This window comes from Watersipora subatra, chromosome 1 (assembly GCF_963576615.1).
Source record: "Watersipora subatra chromosome 1, tzWatSuba1.1, whole genome shotgun sequence".
NCBI classification, from domain to species: domain Eukaryota; kingdom Metazoa; phylum Bryozoa; class Gymnolaemata; order Cheilostomatida; family Watersiporidae; genus Watersipora; species Watersipora subatra.
This window is the reverse complement of record NC_088708.1, coordinates 48,552,112-48,579,553: the sequence shown is the minus strand read 5'-3', so window position 1 is coordinate 48,579,553 and position 27,442 is coordinate 48,552,112. Positions and strand designations below refer to the sequence as shown.

Here is a 27,442-nt window from a genome sequence, read left to right as displayed (position 1 = left end):
TGAGTTTATCTGCTTACAAGAGAGAAATTGCGCTTGTTGCGATGATATAACAATATGAAAAGGGATTTTTACCAATAAAAATGCTATGCATGCCATTTGACAGATATGATATGCCTACAGAATCATTCAGTTGATCATTACCTGATATAGGTAGGCCTACATATAGATATGATGTGTTACATAGTTACCGAGATACATAGATATATAAACCATGCATAGGTTTATATATCTATGCCGAAATATGATACAACTAATTGCTTTTCTCTGTTTTAAAATAAATGAAGCAAAGTCAGCTCCAAGTCAGCTATTATATTTGCCACAATCCTTCGTTTTTTCGTGACGTAATTTTATCGCTGTCGGCCATCTTTATAGACAATTTTATCATTAAAAACACGAAGCTTTTGCAATAAATGTTTGAAAACGATGCTTTTGTTTGCAATATTTTTATTATAGTATCGAAACAACACCAAAAAGTACTATTAAATAAAATAAAAACAATCGGTTTTTACAAACATGGCGGCCTTTTTCGTGAATGAGCGCATGTGCAAACGGCTTGATGACGTCAAAAAAACGATGGATACAATGGGAAACAAAATCAAGGAAAGCTTAGACTCCACCATGAAGATGTAGCTAAGAAGAATTTGAAATGAAGGCACATCAATATAGACTCATTGCCTTACACCGAATTAAGACAATATGACATGATACTCTATTAAATTTTTAGCAAGCTGTGTAGAAAACACAGAACTCTATTTTGTAAATTTATTTGTAAGTTTTGTTTGTAAATTTTAGTCATTGTGAGTCAATATGCCTTAGCTCGCTTCCAATCACAATAATGATAATAACAACATCATTTTTACTATTTCTTCCAACTACTGTAATTTCAATTTGTCGACCATGATTTGATGAAACTGCCTTATAAAGGACAAAGACATCCACCACTTTTTTTCATATAGATTATCTCACTAGTATCTTTTTACATATATGACAAATATTATTTTCTATTTCTTTACACCAACATATCACATTCACTATCGTATTTTTTAGTTTATGAACTTTCTGTTACCACAATTTTCAATTCACTATCTTGACTCCTCTATTAGATTACCAATGTTTAAAATAAGTTTGTTCAATTCCCGGTTTCTATCTTTTCGTTTTTTTCTTCCGGCATGTAACAAGAAACATCATTGTTTATAATTACAATGCCAAAAAAACTATACATACGCAATAGTGATTTGGCTGTTTGGGCATAAACCAGATCTATCTCACTTAAAGGGTGTTCTAGAATAGTTAGTGGCTCACCCCAGGTAGACCGTATAGCAACAATACACTTAACAAACTATAAATACATGACAATCGTCTAAGCTGAACTTAGGGTTCACTAGAAATCATACTTATTTTAGATTCCTTCAATTTAAGTATCGATGAGATTCGACTTACGATATATTGTACTTGAAAACCAAAAAGAAAACTCTAAAGCTAGAAAGTTTATGTAAAGCTTATGAAGAATTGTTTCCGTAGAGGAGAGCTATACGTGTCACGTTGAATAATAAACAGGAAGTTGGTTAAGTAACAATACATTATATTTATGAACATACATCCTTTCTGTAATAAAACCAGCACTGAATTGAGTACATGTATAGCTTAGATTAATTAATCCAAACAATATTCAAACTGTTTATACTCATTAGTATGTTTGTGACTGAAATATATGAAAGGTACATCTTTACTTGGAGTTCTCATGATTAGCTTTCGATAGGATGCATCCTTGAACCGGTTCATGGAATAGGGTGACAAGTTTGATAAACAGGAGCGTTGGTAGCAAGTCAATTTTTTAAGTAGTTTTTAGACCAGACCTGTTTACACAAACTGAGTGTAGTTTCAAAGGCATGGATTGGTGTAGGCTGGAAATACTCAAACGCTAAGGTTAGGAAGTTATCTTTTAGCAGACCCATAACTCAGAGGCTTGTAAGAGTCGAGAATAATGAAGGAATTATCTACTCTCGTCGATGCTAGGAGTATAAGATTTAAAAGTACATCTCAATCAGGATATTGTGGAAGTCAAGTGTGAAATCTAAAAATACCGAATACACAACAGCAGCAAGAGACAAGTGGTGAGAACAAGACTGCTGTTATAAAATAAGTTTGTCGATGACACTTTCACAGTTTACTGCAAGACAAAATGCTATCCTTTTATGCCAGTGATATCTCGTTAACCTAAAATATCCTAGCCAAACCCTCTGTCAATCAGATAGGAAATGATACAGTTTCTGAATAAAAGTTAAAACCGCAAGTCATCCTACAGCTTATATCAACAACATCCGTTTTATAACATTCATCTTTCTTGTTTCTTTGACAAAATATCCTTCATGGTTAGCTAAGAGATTTCATTGACCAGTTTTCCTATAAGTCTATCAATTGGCACAGAAAAAGTGGAATATTCATAGAAATAAACATACAACAACTACATGCAAGATGAGAAGTGATTTAGAGAGGATAACTCCAACACAGCTGACACTTGATACAGGGCTTGGCAGTGGTGCACCAGGTCTCGGTGCTCTGGAAGGGCGTCTGGGAGCTATACAAACATTAAGTGCAGAGTTACAGATCTGTGAGCAATTTCCCTAAATACCATATGAATGCAATCAGCCAAAAATAAAGGAAGAGAATGTCTCAAGGTGAGACCATTATCAGATTATAAGATTATTAGATTATTATAAGAGAAGATTATCATAATTGTTCTCCCGACTCTGATATTCAGAGAAGTAAGTAAACTGAAGCCTTGTGGACATACCATCAGCTTCAAAACCTGTTGATGATGTCATCGCTAAATTCTCAAGCTATTCGAAGGGTTATGCAACTTATTCTGAAGAGGCAAACAATAACCTATTTTGAACATATGGCCACATTGAAAATGAATAAATTTAAATGCGTTGGCTATGAAAACATATAACCAAAATATATGAGACTATTTAATTTATGGACTCTCCCTTTCAGTTTCTACTATAGACTGTAAAAATCATGTTTTCATATGTATTGGATAATAAGATATAAAAATAATTATGTTGTTACCGATTTTCCAAACAGAAAAATAAATATTAAGCTGGGTTTGATGAACTCTGAAAGCAAGAAAGGCTAATAAATAGTATTGTAGATAATATTAAAAAGATATATAACAAATTTATTAAAATTAAGTAAGATGAAAGTTTAAGTTCAGTTAAAAACAATTTTGTTAAAATACCTGAAAGCATCGCTGATAAGTAAGATTAAAATGAGCAAGCAATGCGATGATGTACAAAGATTTATAAAACACTTAGTGGATACTTTCAAGGCTAAACTGATAGACCATTGGATATGTTTTTATACCAAACCTCATAGATCATCACTAGATGTTTTTATAGATATATTAATATATCAGTTGATAGACTTTTATAAATAAACTGATAAAACATACCGTGAATGTTTTTATTTTATAGCTATTTGTATAGAAAGACTGACAGATCATTTCATAGGCGTTTCTAGACAGACTGATAGACGGTTTCAAATATGTTTTTATACATGGACTGATGAGTAGTTTTATACCTAAAATGTTAGGTAGCTCTATAGATAATTTGTTCCGTAATGTAATACTTTGGCTTCTGACTTATTACTTATTACATTGACTTTGCCATTTCAAAAGAACTTTCCTATGCATACAGTGAAGCTTAAACCAGCAGACAAATAGTCCATAAAAGAAATTGCTAGCAACCATATTTCTATGAGTTGTATGAGTTGTATGAGTTGTATGAGTTGTATGAGTTGTATGAGTTGCATGAGTTGTATGAGTTGTATGAGTTATATGAGTTGTATGAGTTATATGAGTTATATGAGTTGTATGAGTTATATGAGTTGTAGGTAAAGGTCATCAATAGAGATTCTTTAGAGATTAGTACTGATATATAGAGTAAATTAGTTATATATGCTAGTACTACTAATATGTATATATAGAAAGTTAGTTCTATTAGTCAATAGTACTAATATAAGGAAAGTTAGTTCTATTAGTCAATAGTACTAATATATAGAAAGTTAGTTCTATTAGTCAATAGTACTAATATATGGAAAGTTAGTTCTATTAGTCCGTAGTACTAATATATGGAAAGTTAGTTCTATTAGTCAGTAGTACTAATACATGTATATAGTAAGTTAGTTCTATTAGTCAATAATACCAATATATCAAAAAGTTAGTTTTATAAGTCAGTACAGCCATTATCTAGAGTGAGCTAGTTCAATTAGTCAGAACTACTAATTGAATTTACTAATTTACGTATAGCGTAAATTAGTTATGCATATCAGTAGTACTAAGATACAGTGTAATTAGTTTTATACTTCAGATCAGAACTACTAGTACATAGAGTTAGTTAATTCAATTAGTCAGTAGGACTAGTATAAACCTCTAGTTATCCCAGAAGGTAAGGAACAAAAAGGCGCTACTTACAAGTGTAACTCGGTTTGAGAGCAAAATCTGTAAAGTATGGAGAAGCAGAGGTAGACGTGTCATAAGGCCAAAGAGCTGGGAGTTTCTTCAACATAGCTTGATTAACTGTAACAAAGACATGACAAGTTGATGTATTGTACCAATGTTATACAGCCCCCATGTGGGGGCTGTATATCATTGATTGTACATTAATTATTATAGGTATTGCATAGACATTTATACAAATAATCAGGAGAGATAATAGCTAATGTAGTAGTAGTAGTAGTAGTAGTAGTAGTAGTAGTAGTAGTAGTAGTAGTAGTAGTAATAGCAGTAGTAGTAGTAGTAATAGTAGTGGTGGTAGTAGTAGTAGTAGTAAGAGCAGTAGTAGTAGTATTAGTAATAGTAATAGTAGTAGTAGTAATAGTACTAGTAATAGTAGTAGTAGCAGTATTAGCAGTAGTAGTAGTAGTCGTAGTAGTAATAGCAGTAGTAGTAGTAATAGTAATAGTAGTAGTAGTAGTAATAGCAGTAGTAGTAGTAGTAGTAGTAGTAGTAATAGTAGTAGTAATAGTAGTAGTAGTAGTAATAGCAGTAGTAGTAGTAGTAGTAGTAATAGCAGTAGTAGTAGTAATATCAGTAGTAGTAGTAGTAATAGTAGTGGTGGTAGTAGTAGTAGTAGTAGTAGTAGTAGTAGTAGTAGTAGTAAGAGCAGTAGCAGTAGTATTAGTAATAGTAGTGGTGGTAGTAGTAGTAATTGTAATAGTAGTAGTAGTAATAGCAGTAGTAGTAGTAATAGTAGTGGTAGTAGTAGTAGTAGTAGTAGTAGCAGCAGTAATAGTAGTAGTAGTAGCAGTAATAGTAGTAGTAGTAGTAGCAGTAGTAGTAGTAAAGCTAGTGTGTAGTAGCAGTTATAGTATGAATCATAATATTAGCAGTAGCAGTGGTACTGAACATTTGTTGGCTCAATCATTGGTAATACTGGGATCACTTATGTTCTTGCATGTGAATATGAGAGTCTCAAGATTTTAAGGTTTATTTCTGTGACAGATTTCCCTGTCTATGCATGCTGCTCATTTTAAATTGGTAGTCTCAGTTATTCCCCCTAAAACTCCTGTAACTACCATGAACTGTCATCAATTCTTATCGATGAAGTCAAGCTTTCAGCTATGCATATTTCTCTATCATTGCTTTCTTATTTCCCTTGTAGAGTTACAATGGAAACAGTTTGTGCCCTCTATGCTGGCTTATAGCTGTATAACTCAGTTATGCTGAACCACAATGTCTCTTCATCCTTTGGTTTTGCTAAGAATGTTGTTTGCCGTTCAGTTCAAAAGGAATTGCTTGCTCTCACTAAGGATAAAGTAATGCCAGTATGCATATATATATATACATCAATAGAGGTAACCCCATACATCGTTTTTCATTCCGAGTGATCAGAGAGAAAATTATATTTTCAAGGTTAACTTATTCGAATCGAATTTGAGAACTTGCACCGACTTGACACTTTACGTTATATTGAATTTTTTACGTAGTACGAAGCGAAAACTTCACGTAAATTCTTTACGTTATCTGGAATTTTTTACATACATGTAGTACGAAGCGAAGACTCTACATAAACTCTTTATATTAAGTAGACTTTACGCGAAAGGAGGTTTTACGCAGGTTCGTCTGCTGGAACTAAAAGTGGTCAATTGATGCAGGTAGTGGTAGTCTACCAAGCCGAAAGCCAAGAGTTTGAATCCTGTTGAAAGCACTATTTTCCTAACTTGAACAGACAAAAGTACACAGTTCTTATTATGGTACAGATTTGCGTATGTTATTCCAAAGCTTGTCTCTTCAATTGTAAGTTCTCTATCTGTCTATGATATTCATTTACCAAGTACACCACAATTGTATTTACAGATACCAGAAACTAGTAAATATTTATATGCTAGCACGTGGAACTGTATTTGTATATTTTAGTGACTACAGCCCAAGTGTTGAAGACTTACTTCTGTTCATTTATGTCAGTAACTAATAATAATAACAGTAAATCATAGGATTGTCTAACAAAGAAGGTAAATCATATTTTTAGTTCTTTTATAACCTTGCTAGCAATAAAACACTTTGTAGATGTGAGAGTGAAGAGTGGTTGCTATTTCCATTTTATGTACTTTATAGCAAACTAGCCAAATGCCTGGTGTTGCACGGAAATAGAGTAATTTCCAAATGAGTTTGAGTAACTTACCTGGAAAGCTAGATCTTTACTAAAATCTTTACTAAAACAATACCAGCGTTTTGGGCCAGCTTAACAATCGTTACGCGTGCTAGTTATTAAACCCAAGCAAGCGCTTTAAGCATAAGTATCTTAACCAATGTAATGACTATTCACCCATAACCCTGTAACCCATAGTAATTTGTGTTGCTTAATGGTTAAATTTGTTGCATCTGGATCTGGAGGTCCCGAGATCAAATCCAGTGTTTTACAAATTTTTCATTGATAGGTTTAATTGCTATAACTGTACACAGAGTTTAACAAAAAGACAAACACTGAGATTTATATACCGTATATAAATAACTATATTAAGAGAAGCTAGCCAAATCTATCCAATCGGGCAAAATGCATAACTATCTTATCAACCAATCAGAAAAAGTGCATAACTATCCTATCGACCAATTAGAGAAAGTTCATAACTATCCTATCAACCAATTAGGAAATGTGCATAACTATCCTATCAACCAATCAAGGAAAATGCCTGACTATCCTATCAACTAATCAGTGAAGGTGTAAACTAGTGCTGGGCAGGAGTACTTCTTGGTCAACAAGTTTAGACTTGCCCTTTTCCGTTCGGGTTTTTTGAGTATCAGGTAGATGGTAGTGCTTGGCACGAGTACTTTTTGACCAACAAGTTTTGTGGGTATAGGGTTTGTTGATGCGGGTTTTATGTCTAAAATTTCCAAATGCCAGACATATCTTAAAGTTATAATTTTATTCCATTTATTCATGATTTCTTACTATTTTCTACCGACAGATACTCGGGCTCACAGCGTTAACAGATGGGTTCGTAGACAGCGTTTAGAGAGCAGAGCGCAATAGACCGAGTTTTTGTCCACTCTACTCGACGGATTCGTGTACCAAAACCCGAACTCGCAAGTCAAAACCCGAACCCGCAAGATCGAAATGCTCAAAATGTCTATTACCCGAGACTCGAGAGAAGATAAACCAAGTTTAACGAGTTTTATCACCCGTGCCCAGTACTAGGGTAAACTATCCTATCAGCCAATCAGGAAAAGGGCACCACTATCTTATTAACCAATTAAGGAAAGTGTATAACTACCATATCAAGCGCTCACTGAAAGCATAGACTATCCTATCAACCAATCAGTGAAGGTGAGCAACTAGTCTGTCAACCAATCAGTGAAGCACACAGCTATTCTTCTAACCAATAAGTAAAGAAAATGCAAAAACCTTGTCAACATACAGTGAAGATGTATGACTACCCTAGCAACCAATCAGGTGTACGAATACCCTGTAAACCAATCAGTGAGGTCGTATGACTAACCTGTCAACCAATCCATGAAGCCATTTATATACATATGTACAATACTCACTAAGCTCCATATATTCTTCAGCTCTTCCTTTAGTATTAGAGGCGGAGCACTTGTAGAAACCAAAGTCTCGATCCTGGATATGGTAGATTGTCAATCGCATTATCCTGCCTCCCGATTCTGACTCCTAAAAATAGTCAAAACATTTCATTATAAAACATAAAACCGAATTCTCAAAGCAAGTTGTTTTAAAGGATACATAAACAAGTTTGAGCCCCTTTGAAAGTCTGTTAGGGTTTACTAACCCTTGTCATAGATACTCTTCATTTAGTAAGATGCAGAACTGCAAGTTGCTGAACATTGCCAACCCTGTGCTGTGTTAACAACATTATTTTGGTTTGCCACCTTCCCTAACTCTTCACTTTTCCAAATAATGAAGCAAGCTCACTTGGTCTTAACAAACTGCAGTCTGCTATTTTGACAAGTGAGAAGGTGTAAGACAGCTTTTTCTTTTCTCCAGCACTGCCTTTCTTCCCTCCCTCTCCCCCATTCTCACCCTCTCCTCTTGTTGTTTTTTCTACATTTTTCTACCTCGCTCTCTTGCTATCTCCTTTTCTCTCCCCCCCCCTCCTTCTTTCTCTCCTTCTCTCTCTCTCTCTCTCTTTTCTTCTCTCTTTCTCTCTCGCCTTCTTTCCATCTCTCTCTCACTCTCTCTCCCTTTCTCCCTCTTTCCTTCTCTCCCTCCCTTTCTCCCTCTCTCCCTCCCTTTCTCCCTTTCTCCTTCTCTCCCTCCCTCTCTCACTCTCTCTTGCCCTCTCTCCCTCTTTCTCTCACTCTCCCTCTCTTCTTCTCTCCCTCCCTTTCTCACTCTCTCCCTCTCACTCTCCCTCTCTCTCCTTCTCTACCTCTCTCTTTCTTTGCCCCCCCCCTCTCTCTCCCTTTCTCCCCCTCTCTCTCTCTTTCTCCTTCTCTCTCTTTCTCTTTCTATGTAAAGTGGTGAATCACAAAGGTCGTATCCGCAGTAGGTATACCTCTATGTCATATTAATCCTAGTTCACAAATATTTCACAGCTCTCCCTAGAATACTTCTCAGTAGTTATACTGTGATTGTGATGTTGAACTGGTCACATACAGCAAAATAAATTATCAAAAGTTGGAAAGTAGCATGCGTGTGTGAACAGGCCTTCCTTTCCTGGTAAGCTGGTTCAAAGTAGAAACAAGAAATTACATAAAACTTGTAGTGACAAAACGTCATACAGCAGATTATTTTTTCTGTGTTTTCATGTAGTGGTGGGAGACACTTCTATGCTTTGTTCACAGCATTCATAAAAACCACCAATAACCTCATCCAAGAACAACCACTATATTTCATTTCTATATTACAATATATATGTTGATCATTGTTCTAAAATATAACTTCAGTTCTTCATCAATGTTTAATGTTAATCGCTAACCATACAACATGCCCATTTGATAAGTTTTAAAAAAGTGTTTACTAGATCATTCCACAAACTCCTATAATCAATAAAAGAACTAATGTGCCTGAACCTATTATTGAGCGTGGTGGGTGTAGTACAAATCCAAGTTTACATATATTTCTAGGTCTCAACAATTGAGAAACATCAGCAATGGCGGCTTTTTTTGAACAAATCATAGGAAAGGGTATGCAGGTAGGGGCCCTTATGACACGTCAAGACTAGACAAGTGATCCTAAAGTACATCGAAAAAAGACAAGTGCCCATATGGCATGTCAACACTATAGGCAAGTGCTCCTAAAGTACTTTATAAATGGACAAATGCCCATATGGCACAGCAAGACTAGACAAGCGTTCCTAAAGCACATCAAAAATAGACAATTCCCCTATGGTTCATCAAGACTAGACACGCACTCCTAGAGCTCATAAAAATAGAAATAGACAAGTGCCTCTATAGCACGTTAAGACTAAACAAGTGTTCCTATGGTATGTCAAGACCAGACAAGTGCTCCTATGGCATGTCAAGACCAGACAAGTGCTTCTGAAGTTAAACTAGAGACTATGCTTCAAAGTGTTATCTATTTTCGTTTAAGTCTGTCTCCATAGAAAAGAAGCACACTTTAAACTTTATTCTCGTCCCAATAACAATGAACATTGGAAATAAATTTATTGAAATCCGTGACAATGAATTTAACTCCAAGAGCTACAGCGGCTGTTTTTTATCTCTACTGGAATTACTTTCTAATTTATTTGATGATAGTAGAAAATCGCTGAAACATTTGCTAATAGAGTTATGATGTAAAAATTGTATAAACTTTATGCAAAACAACTTTTCATAATTAGGTTTATGTAAAAACTAATTTTGGATTTTCATTGCTCGTCCACTCTCTAGCCTTAATTCAATATTGCATTCAGGTTTTGCCGACTTCATGTAGGAGTACATAGCAAAAAACTTTACAAGTTATCAGTTTCCATGTTGCTAGGGCATCTTAAATCAGGAAGGTTTTCTATTCGCTGTTTAGTAATACTTGAAAACATTAGATAAAAACCGAAAAAACATTAAATTGGCTCGTCATTTGAGTAGATATTCTACTACTTAATTGTAACAATAATACTTTGCATTTCTTATTGGCCAGCTTTTATGTTCATGCACAAGGATGTCAGAGTAGTATAAACTTTATCATGGGGAGACTACTGCTGATTAAAATAAAGTTGTTTGTCTTGCAATAATTTGCATAAAATCCGGGGTCCCTATTTGTTATCTCATATATTTTAGCGATGTAATAAAGTACAGATACATACCTCAAAGCTATATTTGTATTTCCGACTGCCCTCACTTTGTGTACTGTCCTTTATTTTCGCTCCATCTTTGGTCCAGTACATGACACCGAGAGGGAAGGCATCAACTTCACATGAGAGTACAGTCTGCCCTCCAACAGTGTGGTAGAGTTTTTTATTTGGCAGAGATATGTTTGGTGGAACTTGAAAAAATAAACAATTCACTTAGTTTGCTATAGTACAGCGGATCAGCAGCAAAAAACAACAAAATTAAACCTGTTGGTCTCATCAGTAAGGCAATGAAGGCTTTTATTACAGTACCATCTTAATTTTGTATTTTATTAATTATCACTAATATGATAAGTCATGTACTTTAAACTTGATTAAAGTACATCAACCACTTTATTAAAAGAACTTTGACAAAGTATTGAGAGACAAAGAGAAATTAACTAAGAACTTTATACATTTTGTTTGGCTCCGATTATTGCAGAATTTGAACAAATATTGTCTTATTTGCAGGTATTTTATGCGAGTTGTTTTTGTGCCGGTTTAACGATAGAAATTCAGTGAAGCTTGTTGTGATTTTCAAAATTTTAGAATAATTTTGAGTATTTAATGCGAAAAAATAATAACGAATGTCAAGTTATTTAGTTTTGCCTTTAATCTTTTTAATTTCAACTTTTTTTATGAAAAAACATTTTTGTGATTTCTCCAGAATCTTGAAATGCCAAACTCCGTTTGAATCCCTAGAAACATAAAGAGTACAGAACAACAGGAAGTATTTATGTAGAAAGATGTATGCAAAGTTTTGATGGTTTTCCTATACACTAAATTCTGCCAAACAAATGGTAATATTTTTCAAAGAAGTAGGTCAACACTGATGAGATAGATGATAAGCAGGTATTCATGGAAGCAGCACACCGGACTATCTCTCTTGCAGTCAGTCGAGGTGATGCCATTTATTCCATAGAATTGCATGTGTTTGTTGAAGTGATTTCTGGTTTTCGCCTGACCCGATTCACTCACTCAGCAAGAAAAAATGGTATCTAGCGGGCAAGAACCGGTTAAGACATGCTAGCATTGTCATTCTATTACAGCGGCCGCCTGATAGATAGGTTTCTTTATCCTCGTCATCTAAATGCTGCCATCTAAATGCTGCCATAGTGCATCACTTGTATACAGCAGAGCTTTTGTAAATGTTTTTTCGATTCTGTTAGGCTGTCCAGTTCATCTGTTACACTGGGCACCGCATTGGCCCTTTATGAGGGTTGATCGTTTAGTCGCTGTCCGCCCACCTCATGAACAGGTGATACCAAATTACCCGTAGCAGGTAGCATTTGACTGACAGACCAGATTATGGCAGAGCTCTGCATACAGTACATCAGTGCTCACCCAGGTACAATCACCAAACTCTAGGACATACTGTAAAAACTTACATGTAACTTTTACTGAAATCTGAAGCTGGTCACCGGCTCCATAGCCGTTATCCGCTGTACAGATGTATATGTCCTCACAGTTCCGCTGTGTGTTATAGATTGTGATAACCTGTCCATCCTCTGGTCCCGGGATATCTGTGTGTTAGAATAAAAACTAGTCATAGATGTCAAATAAACACTTTGGTATTTCATTCAAATTTATGTGTTTCCTAACAACCGACATACATATATATAAACCGATATACATACAAAACTTTTTTTGAGCATTTCAAAAATAATAAAAAATTTTTCTCTTATTTCTACAGAAAAATTTGGAATCTATAAAATCGCCAAAAGCCTGAAGAGTCACAGTTGCAGCATAATTTATTGAACAATAAAACCTGGATATATTTTATAATACCAACATATTATTAACAAGATTATTAATACCAACATTATTATTAGAACAATTATCAACTAAAAATAAAATGCAATTTAACAGCAACTGCAAAAAACACTTTTAAAAACACCCAAAAAAATATTTTAATTTACCCATTATATGCTTTAAGTAAACAGTTGCAGTTTAAACAAAACTGGTTGTTTGACCTTTCACCTCTTGAGAACCTGAATCAGGTAAATGCGGCCCCTATAAAACTAGTCAAGTTGTCTAAACCAGTATGAATGCTGTAAACAGGTGACAACAAATCGGTATGCTGCTAGTTAAAACGCTTACCAGTGTCAATAGCCTTTGTCAGCCTAAAATCTTTAGAGAATGTAAAATAATGTAGTGCCACTATTAAATATTTTTATAATTTTATGTTCAAGTCTTCATGTCCATAGCGACTGTCAAGTGCAAAGTTGTAATTTCAACTTTTGTCAACCAACAAACATGAATTTAGCACCAAAACAGCACTGCGGTAAGTGCAGAAACATAAATTATCAAATAAAATGCTACAAATAAAAATAATTCAAACAGAGGGTAGGTGTGCTATCACACTGCTTATTTGCTGTAAGGCCGTTCAATGCGCACCATGTAACAGCAATAGGCGCCATGTGTCTGTGGTAAGAAAATATGTCAGCATTAATAAGAGAGGGGAATATTAATAAGCAGTTTTTTTCTCTCTTTGCGCTTAAGAGTAGCTGACATAAAAGCAATTGACTAAGAGAAATTAATAATATAATATGTTTTCTACATAGAGTGAATTTTTGTGATTTTCATAAAATATTATCTCTTGTACTCAATAAATAAAACTCTTATATAAATACTAGTTGAATATCTGGTATTGCCCGCGAAATAAAAAAGTCTTTGCACAGAAAATTTATTTTCATTTAACATGTAACAGCAGTTACCATTTTAACTTTCAAACTTCATATCCTGAGTAAAATGTTTTGTGCAGTTCAAATCAATTAGGAGAAAAAATAAAACATATTGTAAAGGTTTTCAAACTTTTTGAAATAACTGTAACTTTTAAATTTCATGTCATGAAAAAAGTGTTTTTTGAAATAGATTAAGAGAAAGAATAAAACAACGTAAAGGTGTTTAAATGAAAATGTAAAATAATTATGGCTAAATAAAGTCTGTTTGCTACAATTACAATGAAAAACTATTTGCTAAGCAATTATATGATTTAATTTGTTTTAGTGTTTCAACAGAAGTATCATATAGAGTGGTATAGAAACTCATAGTAATTATCTAATGCAAACAACCCCTGGTGAAATCATCAACATTTTATATACATACTGTACATATTAAAAAATAGTAACGGAAAAACATGTTAACGATAGTAACTACAGTTACCTACAATAACTTTAGTATATTTAGTGGTTATGATCTGCAAGAAAATGTAACATTACAAGGAACTATGTGCAGTATGTACCGTGGGGAGTACTTACCTTCGAAACAGACTTATCACATCAACATTGAATTTAACTTAAATGAATTTAGTTTACCAAACGCATAGTTAAAGCTAAGTTTTAGAATGTATTTTACTATACTTCAACTTTTAAACTAAATTTTTATCACCTATCTGTTTTCCAATTAATTTTAATAAATAATGCTAAACTGAAACAGCGAGCAACATATACATGTACATGTACAGTATATGTACATGTATCTCTTTTAGGCGTTATGGGAGGGATTTCAGTGAATAGCATATCGGCATTTTTGCTATTTCGTCGTAATCAGTACACAACGACAGTTAAATTTTAATTTCGAGAGAACTTTTTGTTGATGTCGTATGGCAAAAAAGTCATTCGTGTCTGGGGAGAACAAAAAAACATAAAGGTCCTTAGAGTAAAGTTTAAAAAATTTTATAACATATATATCGTGACCTGAGGGCAGACTGTATAGATTAATAATTTAGTGCGTCCAATCACAGAAAGGATATATAGTATATGGTAAGAGCGAGGTAAATGGTGAAAACGGCTTAACCTTGTGGTTAGGTGAGCTTGTTTACAAATATACCTTGCCATCTTTGTGAGTTTGAATCCAATACAAAGCGCATTGTCCTTTTCCAGATTTTAACCAGCTGGACAGACAAATGACAGACAAACCTTGAAATATATATACAGACTAGCTGTGCTTCCCGGCATTGCTTCCCAGGTATTAAAAATCAGCTTATAAACAATGAGAAGTAATGAGAGTTGCCTGCCATTTGCTATTAGCCTGGCACAATGCCAATGGAAAATTTCAATAAGCTTAGGCCTACTAATAAGTGCTACCATATGGCTTCTAATGACGGTCCACCATGACGCTGCGTCATGGTATTTGCTCCCATATAGCAACTTATTTCAGCTAGTGAAAAAATGAATCTCTGTAGCTTAATTGGTACGGCGTCGGACTGGCGAATGGGAGGGTCCGAAATCAATTCTTCATCGGTATGGATTCTTGATTCTAATTCTAGTAATAGCTATAGCTGGACATATCGAAAACAGATGACAGAAAACAGATGACAAACTGTGAGAAATATATATATAGATTAATGATGTGCCGAATATGTTCATTTGTGCTTCAGAGACTCTTTTTATATGGCCTCATGGAATAGAGGCAGCAAAACTAATAAAACAAAAGCAGCCACCTTTATCAGAGTTTTGTTTCCTTAAAAATTTAACTATAAAATTCTTTAAACTCGTACACTTTCATAAAGAAAATGATAGTAAATTAAAATGAGGCGAGGCACATTACCAAAAAATAAATAATATCTAGTGATGGGTTAAACTGTATATTTTACACGCATTTTCTTGTGAATGCATAGATTTGTAAAAAATGAGAAATTTAGATAATTATGGATACTAAAATCAGCGCGATATGCTACAAAGAAAAAACTTTTCGTCTAAAAATAAAATGAACTCCCCACAAAATGTTGGGCAGCTTTAAAACAAATAAGGTAAAATGTATGTCTCTTTTAGATGTAATTTACATTTTTCAGTCTGGCCATGCTAACGGCAACACAACGTTGTACTGCTAGGCTGCGTAAACAAAAACTTGAATAGTGTTTACCACTGCGAGCTGTAACTTCTTGTCAAAGTCTTTGGAGTTGTCCTATCACAATAAGTGAAAGCAACTTGAGAGCAGGTTTGACAGTATCTTATAAATCAAAACTTCTTGAATATTGCTAAAGCTGTAGGCCCTTAAAAATTTTCTTTACTTCAATAAAACCACAATAATATTTTCGTTCTGACCTATATCAGACAAATAATAGTGAACATTTCACTTAGTGAGGGCAAGAAGACAACTCCCAATTGAAATCATACAAAGATAAAATTGCATTATTAAGATGTGATAATTATCAGTAGCATAATTTCATCCTCAACAAAACTCCTGTGAAAAGGCTTTTTTGTGCTATAAAAGCAAATGAAGGTGAATAAGAAACTGAGGGTGGGATTAGTAGAAGGAAGGGTAATGTAATTAATAATGAAATAAAACGGGTGATATTCTTGTGTTTGTATTAGTAGACGTAAATTTACAGAAATTTGATTTTAGCTATATATGTGAAGAACTCACCAGGTTTTGTCGTAAAGTTGCATTTCACTAAAACACAACATTAAAGATAGTATAAGAATTGCATAAGAATAATATGAATTAATAATAATATTGCAAGAATTATAGGAAATGTCAATTTTGTCTAAAAACAATTTGGTACGGGTACTTTATCTTTAATATGGGCCTGCATACATTGTAAAACTAAACTCAGTATGCTGATGCTTTCACTTATTAATTAAAATTTATACCAATTTTCTAGCTTATGCATTTTAGCTTGTTTTATTTGCCAAGTTAACGTATGAACCTGATATGGTGTATTTAGCTAATTTACGAATAAGCTTCGATACAACCCATACAACAAAAATTTGTTATATTATAGCTATAATTTGCTAATCCACTCTGATAAAACTCATGTAACATAAATTTATTATATTGTTATATTATTTATTGACCAAATTATCAAATATACAGTATGATTTGAGTTTGATTGGTGGAAGTTTGAATTTGTGACTATATTATTGTATTGGGATGAATCAGGCCAATTGATGTTATAGCTTCAACAGACTTTAATAGTTTTTGCATTCTTGTCCTCAATTGCCCTCACCAGGCAAACAACAATTTTGTTGTCCATTCATGGTAACATGACCAAAAAGTCAGGTCACTCTGCAGGACTTAGCTGCTGCCTCTAGGGCAAAGAAGTTGGTATAAACTTCAAGCTAAAGAAACAGTTATTTAGCAAACAAATATTATCTTTTATTTCTTTATATCTTATATTTCTGGACAACTGAAACTGGAAGAGACCAGGAATTGTAAGTTAATATCTACTATCTATCGCATACATTTTATTATCTTTTGAGTTTGTTTTAAAGTTTTAATGCATATTTTGCTATTAAATGCTTGTATTGTATCACAATGTACTACATTCATTATGCAAGGAAGGGAGTGTAGCTTTTAGCCTTATGCCTATTATATAATCAATCATATAACCACATGTCAATGTACTCTGTTTTATTGTTTTGTGTATTTTATTTACAAGCACTTATGTGTTTTGCTATCATTTCTTTTAGTACATCTTGCTTTTATAATTTTACAGGGTACAATAATATGCGCAATGAAATACAATCAATTGCTTTGTTGCCAACACAATCCAGTAAATATGGTCCGGAAACAATTATTAATGATAACTCATTATTCAATAAAAAAACCTTTAGTGAGAGTAATTAAACTAAAAACCCCTCTAAGGCTTTCAATATCTTATTAGCAGTATATATACATGTGTAGATGATCGTATTGCGCTGAATATCAACATACTACTTTTTGACTGAAGACATTTGCCAACACAATATAATGTACATACAACATTAATTTGTAATGAAGCTACTGAATTGATGGATTTATAGCTAGAGTCTGCAACTAATCTCCTAACAGAATAATCATAACGCTTGTTTTTACAGCATTACTATGTCTTCTCAGAGCAAAGCATACACATACATTAAATGATAACATCACTGCTATGTTCCCATAAAAGGGTGTTAGGTCAAAAGATTAGGTCAATATATGAAGATGAGCGAGTCATGCAAGATTGATCACAAACAAAGTTCTCACGAAGTGATGGGGTGCCAGAAACTGGGTCAAAATACAGCACTGAGTCAGTGTATTGAAGCGCTATGGCTCTTTAAACTGTGCTAATTACTACACTTTGTGTACAGAGTTGTATCTTTCTAAATACTCTGTGAACTCTCACAGACATCGAATAAAATATTCAAATGGTTCAATAATTAATATCAGTTCGCTTTAGTAGATTGATTTGAGCTCCACAGTACTACCTTGACACTACTATAACATCAATTGTTGGTTATCCTTTAACAGTACGTCAGCCAACTTTAGTGTATAGACAATTCCAGCATTACTTAATGTACCAAAATGCAACAAAACATTTCATAAAGTGTAGCTTTACAGAAACCTTGTGACTGGATACGTACAAAGATCTTTTAAAAGCCTTGTCTTGATATAGAATACCATATGTCCAACCATTTATTTGGTTTTATTAGCAAACGGTTGTCCTTGTTTTTCTTTTATGATTTTTGTATGGCATAATTTTGAAGACCTTTCTGTTTAAAATGAAATTATTTCCCAATAAAGTAATATATATATGAACATACATTATATACATTTGAATATATACCATAGCATGGTCAGACAACTCCTTAAAGTATACCATACAATGCACCAAAATACAATAGCAACAAAATATTTCACCAATTGGAGCCTTACAGAAACTTAGTTATTGGTGATTAAAAAATCCTTTGAAAGCATCATTATGATATAGAATATGATACCAGACCATGGTCAGACAACTCCGTGAAATATAATAGATAAATCTTTTCACCTTCAGGCTGTCGAGAATCGTCTGTCTTCATAACAGACCATTTGTATTTGGGCTGAGGGTATCCAGAGGCGTTGCATATGAGTGTTACGTTCATACCCTCATCAGCTATAATGTTTTGGCTCGACGCCACTCTGTCTATCTTTGGTGGCTCTGAAAAATTCTCAAACACTACAACCAAAAAATGCTGCTGATGCATTTTTAAAAGTACTCACAATTTAAAACTTTTGCTCTATTATATCAATTGGTTTCAATTGTTACAAAAAAAAGTTACATTTTGAAATGAACTGTGACTTTAAATTTGAATGGTTAAAAACATTCCAATTTATTAGATAAAGGCTGCTGCATTTAGGTAATGAACTGCACACGCTATCTCTTTGGACTAATCATTATTACAAATGTGTGTAAACCGTATTGAGACCAAAGTATTATACCAAACAGCAGTATTGTCAATTGGTTGATATAAACAACGCTTGCTTATTATACCTTAACAATAAATATGTTTCCATGTCGGAGACTCAAGATGTCAGGCAGCAGAGAAGAATAGACTGAGTGTAAGGAAGAGGGAAAGGAAAAAGACCCTTGGAGACATGCCGACAATCGGAAGCCAACGTCAATTAAAACACTTCAGGCTATGTCAGCACTGTGCTGCCGGGCATGAATAAATGCAAAGTCATTTTATTGATTTTCCGACAACACGTCTGCTGTCTTTATTCCTATGTTAAGATGTTCGAATGAGCTTAAAATATGTCTTTATTTTTTTAAATCCATGCTGTTGACCTGCCCATGGTAAGGGTACCTTTCACCATCCAAAAGCATAAATATCAAAATCTACTTTTTCAAGTTCAGGGACAACTTACGTAACTAAGAGCTTATGCCTTACCTACTTTTGAGTAATTTGTGAGTTGCAGACAAACTACTCAGCGATAGTGAACCATTTGAAGATGAGATCGCATAGATAAATATCGAATACTATTTTACTGAACATGCCAAAGTAGGTTATTGATAGGACACTAACACTTAGCTCTAGTCTATTTTCTTAACCAGTGAGCTCTGTTTCGTTTTATGGCTATGTTTACACATCATATAAATTTATTTTTCCAATCTCACATAGAACCACATTAAATATTATATTGATGGTAAACAGTAGAATTTCAGCATTTGTATCTGAACAGGTAAGTTGGAGTGGTGACAATGATATCCCAGTTATGACAGAGGAGGTTAACGTACCGTGTCTCAGATAGCAAATTAGAAACATCGTATGTTAAAGAGCTGTTACTGTTGATTATTTTCTCACTTAACTCTAGTTAAGTGATCACCTGTCAGACGACAGACTACTCGGTACTCTGATCGGTGACCGCTAAACTTAGCAATTACGTATGAAGAGAATATTCAAACGGATTAACTTTGTATGTCAAAGTTTGACTTTACATCTCAAAATTAATAGACAAAGTTAATTAATTTCAACATTTACTTTATGTATTAAAACCATTGCATAATTGAGCAAAGATTCGTATAAAAACAGCCCAAGAGACTTAGCGATGAATACTTCAGGTAATTATATATAGTATTAACAAGAATGCATTATTAAACTATGTAACAGACTAATTGAAAAACTTGAACACTTTGAAGCCTAACCTTGTATATACAAGCAGGTCCTTTGATCTTAGACAGTAATAACAACTGTGAAGGCACTTAGAATGTGAAAGCACTTAGAATAGCACAATTCCTTATGAACCGAATACTATTTTGAAGCTACAAGCTTGTAGAACATAATAAAATAAACAGAAATCAAATATAGTAAAAAAATCTTTTCGTACTTTTTAAAAATGTGATGTTTTAGAGGTAACATTAAAAACATACTGATTGCCTGTGTGCCGAATCTGATAGAGTGTGAATATTTGTTATGAATAAAAAACAAATAGTTTCAGTCTAAAACTTTTGTAACTGAAGTGAAGAGGCTTTCTAGCTTGGTCTATTTTGATCCTTGATTACTAAAGATTTCAACCAGTATGTCATTAGAAACTGTTGTCCTATCAGCAGCCATTTTGTATTTCTCAGACAGTTAGAAGGTATTTCAGCAATATCTCAAGAACTTTCAAGTCGGATTGACTTGAAAGTTTAGAACTATACTGAAAATGTATATCGCACAAAGCGAGCAAAATTTTGCAGTTTACGTCGCATAAACTGAAAGTACAAAAGAACAAAGGCAAACTACGAAATAGGAGTAGAGTACTCGGGAGTAGGATCAGGTGGGAAAACAACTCCCTAAATTATCTCAGCATCAGGTTTCAAAGTGTTAAGTTATAAGTTATGTTTTCTAGTTACGTTATTGTCTGTTTTGTCAGTATGCAAATAATCTACATGAGTTGGTTTGGCAGAAAGAAAGAGAGGGAGAGAGGGAGAAAGAGAGGGAGAGAGGGAGAGAGAAAGATATGACATCTCTCTCTCCCTCATCGGAAAGAGGGAGAGAGAGAGCAATGTTAGGTCAGATACCTCATCTGTTACCACCAATGGGCCTTTCTGGAGATTGGATCTCAACATGATGTTCATGGGTCGAATGCTCAAAACTATGGGTCACAGCTGCTCCCACTACTACAGACATTTTTTTTTTAACTTTTAGCTTTAATGTCTAGATTAGAAGCATGGCTCCAAATACTAAATAGATAAATTTCTAGATAAACTTTATTTAGAATATTCTGTTGCCTTCACTGAGTATCGAGGCTCTTATATTAAGGCTGCTTGTATAACCATCTGGTCTAGCATTTGCGATTTCAAGTATTTCGTATAAACGGAAACCTCTCCTATCCAACTTCACCCTCACTGTCGATTAGACAGTACACACAGAGTTTATACTGAGTGCTACTCCAAACCTTCATAACATCTACAATGAGCTCTGGATGATGAAGTAATGGGTGCATGATAAGTATTTTATGTTAGTTTTGGAGATCTCTAATTCCTTATAATCCCTCTTACAAGAAAATTAGACGCTCCTGACCTATGATTGTATACAAGCATCGCTACTTGAGGCATAATGATAAAGGTCCACTTCAACTGAGAATAAACCCAACACACTATTAAAATGCTATGTACAATGATCTCTACATACTGTAAACAATGAGGTCAGAGAATTTGAGCTGAACCGGGGATGAGTTTAGAAGACATCTGTACTGGCCGCCATCCAAAGTTGATACATTTTTAATCTGAAGATTCCATTGGTTGCCACTGTGCAACATCTCAAACCGTTCGTCGTCTATTATACGCTGTTCATTATAGAACAAGACGTTGTCCATTTTATCCATCCAAGCAACCTGTTGTACAGGAAATAATATTTTATTATGGGCATAATATAAGGGGTTGATATGGGCAATCAGTTTGGGCAATCAAAATTCATAGACTTGTATCTAAATCAAAATATTCTGCTAATGAATGCAGTTCAAGCCTTTTCAAATTACATTGCTGTTTATTGTTTAGAGATGTTATGTTCTCATGCACAAGTATGAAGGTTTCTTTCTACCCTCTAGTCTTATTGCTAATCTGGCCATGGCCTGCTAAACAAGAACAATGCAAACTTGACAAAGGTGAAGGTCATCATGGTAACTAGTTTGTCAGAACTGCTAACCAACTGGAAACTGCATTTACATTGCTTTGACAGTTAGTCATTATAATTACTGACAAAAAGGCTTCCAGTTACATTTGTGAGAATATCACATTAAATGTATTCTTTTACTGGTACTATTTCGCCTTGAAACTGTTAGCAGAGCCTGCTGAGTGTTGAAAAATTGTGAAATACAAAAAAATTGTATTGTTAAATATTTACTATAATAAGAGCCGTGTCAGTCAATCCGAAAACACGTTAATAATGTTAGAAAAAATTTACCTTGCATGGAAATCAAACCTGAGGTTTCAGATTCAAAGGCAAGCACACTACCACTACACCACTCAGTTACCTTGCTGCTTATCAAATAATAATGGATATAGTGATTACACATGATGATCTCTCACAGCACATGAGACTGCTATCGTACTAGTTGTAGTATAATGTTATATAATATAGAATAATATAATACTGTATAACATATTATTATATGTATATATATGTATTGTATTTATAACTGTATATTAATATACTTAAAAGGAGTTCAAAATGTTTAAATTTGTTTGCGTTTAACAGCACAACTCCACCACAGAAACACTCTCTGGTGCCATCACATTTCACAATGGTCATGTACAGTAGGAGCGTTTAACAGAGTCAAACAATCTTTCTGTATCGTTTTGTTCCATAACTTGCTTGTAGAGACGATGAGTAGAGACAAAGTTCAAAGTTAAAGTGATGTAACCAAGAATGTATTTCTCTCAAGCTTGTTATCAATGTTACACAGAAAATTTAGATTCACATTCTATCGAAGCATCCATAACCCAAGTTAGCTTTGGAGAAAAAATGAACTAAGGTCTTAACTTAGTCATAGAACCGCCCGTATTGTACAAAGGAGGGGAATGGGCTAAACCAAATACATTTTGTAGTAGCAATCCATAAGATGAAGGATAAACTCTGGACTCTGGAGCAAGTTATGACAGAGAGCACACCTAGTTGTGTTCTACAACTAAACCCCACTGATGCCATTTAGAGCTAAATCATTTTCTTTCGGCTTTCCCCATTTGAGGGTCATTTGGGGGTCACCACTGCAAGTGGTATATTCTGGTACAAAACAATTTATTACCATTTGCTCATGGTATTTGACGCAGGAGTAATAGTGGGCTAGATGCCTTTCCTAACATCACCAATGTTCCTTCTGGGATTCAAACCACTGATCTACTGATTATATGCCAGCGCACTAGCCACTAAACCCGGCTGTTCCCAGGTTGACTTGTAACAAAATTCACATTACAGTTATTTAGTATCAAAAGATTCATCACGTCTTAATCTGCTGTGTTGTAGGTGCAAAATATGTGAAAATGTGGTTATAAGCTCTTAAAAGCTCAAAAACGAACAGTTAATCGCTGCCATCATGAAACGCTGTAGGTTGGAATCCCTCTCAAAACGTTTACAATGTTTTAAAATGTTTAAACTTTCATACAACCTCATTCGTCGAAATATTTTCACAAATATACTTCAAGCATTCAATCAAACTATGTCTATCGTTCTTACGCGTCTATTTCATCATCATTGTAATGCTGTCACTTTGAGCACTGATATCTCAAAACCTAGCGTAAAAATTAGCTTAATTTTTTAGCTTCAGCTCGAAGGAGGGCATATCATCCTCTGATAAACACGAGGAGCCTTTTGGTCACTTGTAATAGTCTAACAATGCTGCAAAAATTGTTCGTGCCATTTGGCAGGAAGTATGGATCACATGATCAGATTACGACTAGATGATTAGACCAAGCTGAAATGAAACTGTAAAGTAGTGAATGTCTACATTTGATAAGGGTTTTCCGGTAGAACACAAAGTGTTTGTCATAAACTAGTGCTACAAGACATTTTATATTGAGCCTTTTATTGGCCTCTCATTTCATATGATAACATCACGTGTCAAAACAATAACCACATCAAGTTGAGTACGTCGTTGAAATAAAGGGATTCCATTCCAACCTACGCCATTTTTGTGATGGCTGCGATTAACTGTCCGGTTTTAAGCTTTTAAGAGCTTGTAATCACATTTCCACTTATTTTGCACCTACAACACAACAGAGTAAGACAGGGTGAATCTTTTGATACCAAATAACTGTAATGTGAATTTTGTTGCAAGTCAACCTTCAAACTACAACAGAATATGAACAACAAACAGAGATTGCTGCTGTTTCAACTTCCAGACAGCTTGTAAGAATTATCTTTTTCATGCCTAGTGACTCTGACCATGTAGAGAATGCCCGTTATCCTTGCTCTGCCAGTCTTAATGTAGTTTATATTACCATTTTATGGTATTGCTATACTCCTATCAAATTACCATTTTGAGCTTGAAACAATTTCGTTATGAACTTTAATCAAATTAGAGTTACACAAATATTAAAACCTGCTAATGTACTATCTATCAAGAGATTATTTAGGAAAAGAAAAGCATTGAATAAAAAGAATTAGCAAGCGAAACGCGGAAAACTGTGATTTTTTGAATATAAACATTTTTTAACAGCTGGTTTTTTAAATACAATAAATTAATAGAAACGAATAGAAACTTAAACAAAAAATGCCGGTTATTTTATATTATTTTAAAATAATATAAAATAAAATATAGTCGGCAAACAAGCAAACCTAGTCAATAAGAGGTGAGGTATAATAGACAACTGTAATCGTTGAATAGAAGTTTAGAATAAATCAAAAAGGATGACTCTAGAAAAGTGGTAGAAAAGTATAAGCTCTAAAAAATAACACAGGGCACTGGATAACTTAGACTTGGTAGAGATTTTGTTGCATGAGAACTGTCTGTTTGCTTGCATGCAGTGATAGTTGCTGAAGATATTGAAATCATTCTTCTCATTCATTCCAAAAATACACTAAAGAAACAAACATATGTATTTGAGCTCTGCAGTACTAGTGACACTGACCAATTTAAAAATAACATTATTTTATCACGATTGTTTGTAAAAAGCCTCTTATTCTCATCTCTTATGGTTAGTGACAGTCAGTTTGGTTATGAAAAAAAACTATATAGCATATAAAGTGCCGCATTTACAAAAAGTTTTACTTTTTGTTGTGTTTTTGACTAAGTTTTTTGGCTGCAGGTTTGCGCTAATGCAACAAGATGGCAATTAGCCATGAACAATAATTAGTAGCGATAAATCAATATACATAGAGTACATTATAGAACTTTCTAGAAATCTTGCTAAACCACAGTAAACATCTGCCTAGTATGCAAATAAACACAACAGAAAACTAAAATCTAATTTTTAAAATAATTTGCTGCACTTTGAATGAAGTAAAGTTCAAAGTTTAAACTATAAAAGTTTGCTGCCTGAATATTACCACCAGCAGCGAGTGACTCATTTAGTTAAATTAGTGCTTTATAAAATAATTAGAGAACTTTTCTAATGTTCATGGTTTATATACCATCTGCTAACATCAAGCAAAACAGAGAATATTTTTTCAGATCTGCAAGTCATCAATAAATCTTCTCTTGAGTGCGACAGTTGGGAATTCATAACAAAATTTAGTTTGACTTACGACGCATCAATGAGTAATCCATAATACTGCTAAAGATGGCTCCATAAATACCTGCAAAGATTAGTTCATCCAAGCAGCTGAACAGGACATTGAATATAATTTAGCAAAACTCGTCTGAACTTACAGCAGATTTTTCTCCAGTGACCATTGAACAAGGTAGGATGACTTCACCACCCTCCACAGTAGTGATGTTCATTTCTGACTTTCGTTCATAGCTGGCAGCTTTGTTCATGACTGTCAACAGCACAGCACAAATGAAAATCATTTTGCTGACACGAGAACAGCAACAACTAGCTGATCTGTTGGCACAATTGCTAATCATCCTTTGCGATGCTTTACCTTTGAATACGCTGACAATGTTCATAAACACATTTAAATTCCCCAAGGCGTTATTTGGTAGATTAAACAGTTATTGATATGACAAACTAAATACAGTTAAGAACGTAATAAATAGTTTCTACTCACTTTCTTCCAACTTTGTTTTATCAATACTGGCGTCAGCAGCATAAGAAGCCTGTCTATCCAAAGAATTTTGAGCGAATATAAACTGAAGAGTCCATAAAAGCAGAGATATTAACCAGATCATCTTGTAAAAACACGCCATAATCCTATTTCTGATAGCTGTCCGGTGGTGGATGAAGAGATAAGATACTTGAGAAAAGGTTTGACGCTAGTCTACGAGTTGCGGAAGCAGCATTTTGGTGCCAGTGAGCTGCTGTAATCATTGCTAATGGAATTATGTTATCTCCTGGGCAAACTATAGGTCAATGAAGAGACCAATTAGAGTCAACTCCTAAATGAAATGCTAGATTAGTCTTAGGATAAAAGCTTGCTGATGGGTGCATAGAGTAACCTAGTGCTTTTCTAACAATCTGACCTTGTTCACTAGTAGGTTACAACGAGGCAATCGTCACAAGCCTTTCACCATCTCCATTAATTATTCATCCCTTACTGCCATTTATGAATGAGGGTGTAACTCTACACCATACATTCACTGCCTTGCTGTCTAAAAATCAGGAGACAATGCCTAGTTTAGATTTTCTTTAGTCTTGGTATGCCGTGTGCTGCCATCTACCTTGCACATCGTTAAACTTCTAAAGGTTGCATGAGCTGTCGAAAAATACTATTAAGAACACCTGCCGTATGCTCCAGCAGATATTGCATGTGTAATTTTAGTGACTCGGTACATACATGCACTTATAAAGAAACTAATTTTTTCGCAGAAATCCATATTTATTGCTACCTCATCACTTATTAGGAACGCCACAATATTTACCCTTTCAGTACTGACAGGATTATGATGAAGCACGTTTTTACCTTTCATCTCGACCACCAATCTTTTGGTTCTGCACACACACAATGAGAGCGCACATTGTTGCTCTAAGAAATAGTTTTTGCCTTCATGTATCACACCTCAGCAGTCGAGTCAGTATGCTTATCAGCATAAGATGCAACTTCCTGACTGCATACACCAGACGTAATGCGATGGAAGACTTCTAGCGCTTGGTATCATGAAAGCGTATGTACAAGGATACGATATCCATCTACATGTATGATCAGTTCATAATTCTCAGATTTTATTCACACTAACAGTGTATATCATTATCTGATCATTACAAGTAAAATGACAGCATGTGTTCGCCACAAAACTCATATCGAGTACTTCAATGCATACAGAAAAATATTTCACCGCTAATGAACATGTACAAAATTAATCGGCTAGCTTTCCAAGCGTGCTTAAAAACAACTAAACAGCAAACTAA

The 27,442-nt window shown here is 34.3% G+C and overlaps 1 protein-coding gene across 1 annotated transcript; it reads right to left on the bottom strand.

Moving 5' to 3' along the window:
• Positions 1 to 1,834: 1,834 nt before the first annotated feature.
• LOC137388404 (lachesin-like) lies at positions 1,835 to 26,283 on the bottom strand. The gene is made up of 9 exons (XM_068074890.1): positions 26,145 to 26,283; positions 25,804 to 25,913; positions 21,630 to 21,831; positions 18,524 to 18,673; positions 12,174 to 12,308; positions 10,762 to 10,940; positions 8,048 to 8,171; positions 4,475 to 4,579; positions 1,835 to 2,578 (listed from the first exon to the last, which is right to left on the bottom strand). Exons 1-9 carry the CDS (start codon positions 26,281 to 26,283, stop codon positions 2,442 to 2,444), a joined length of 1,281 nt encoding a protein of 426 aa, XP_067930991.1. The 3' UTR covers positions 1,835 to 2,441.
• Positions 26,284 to 27,442: the final 1,159 nt, after the last annotated feature.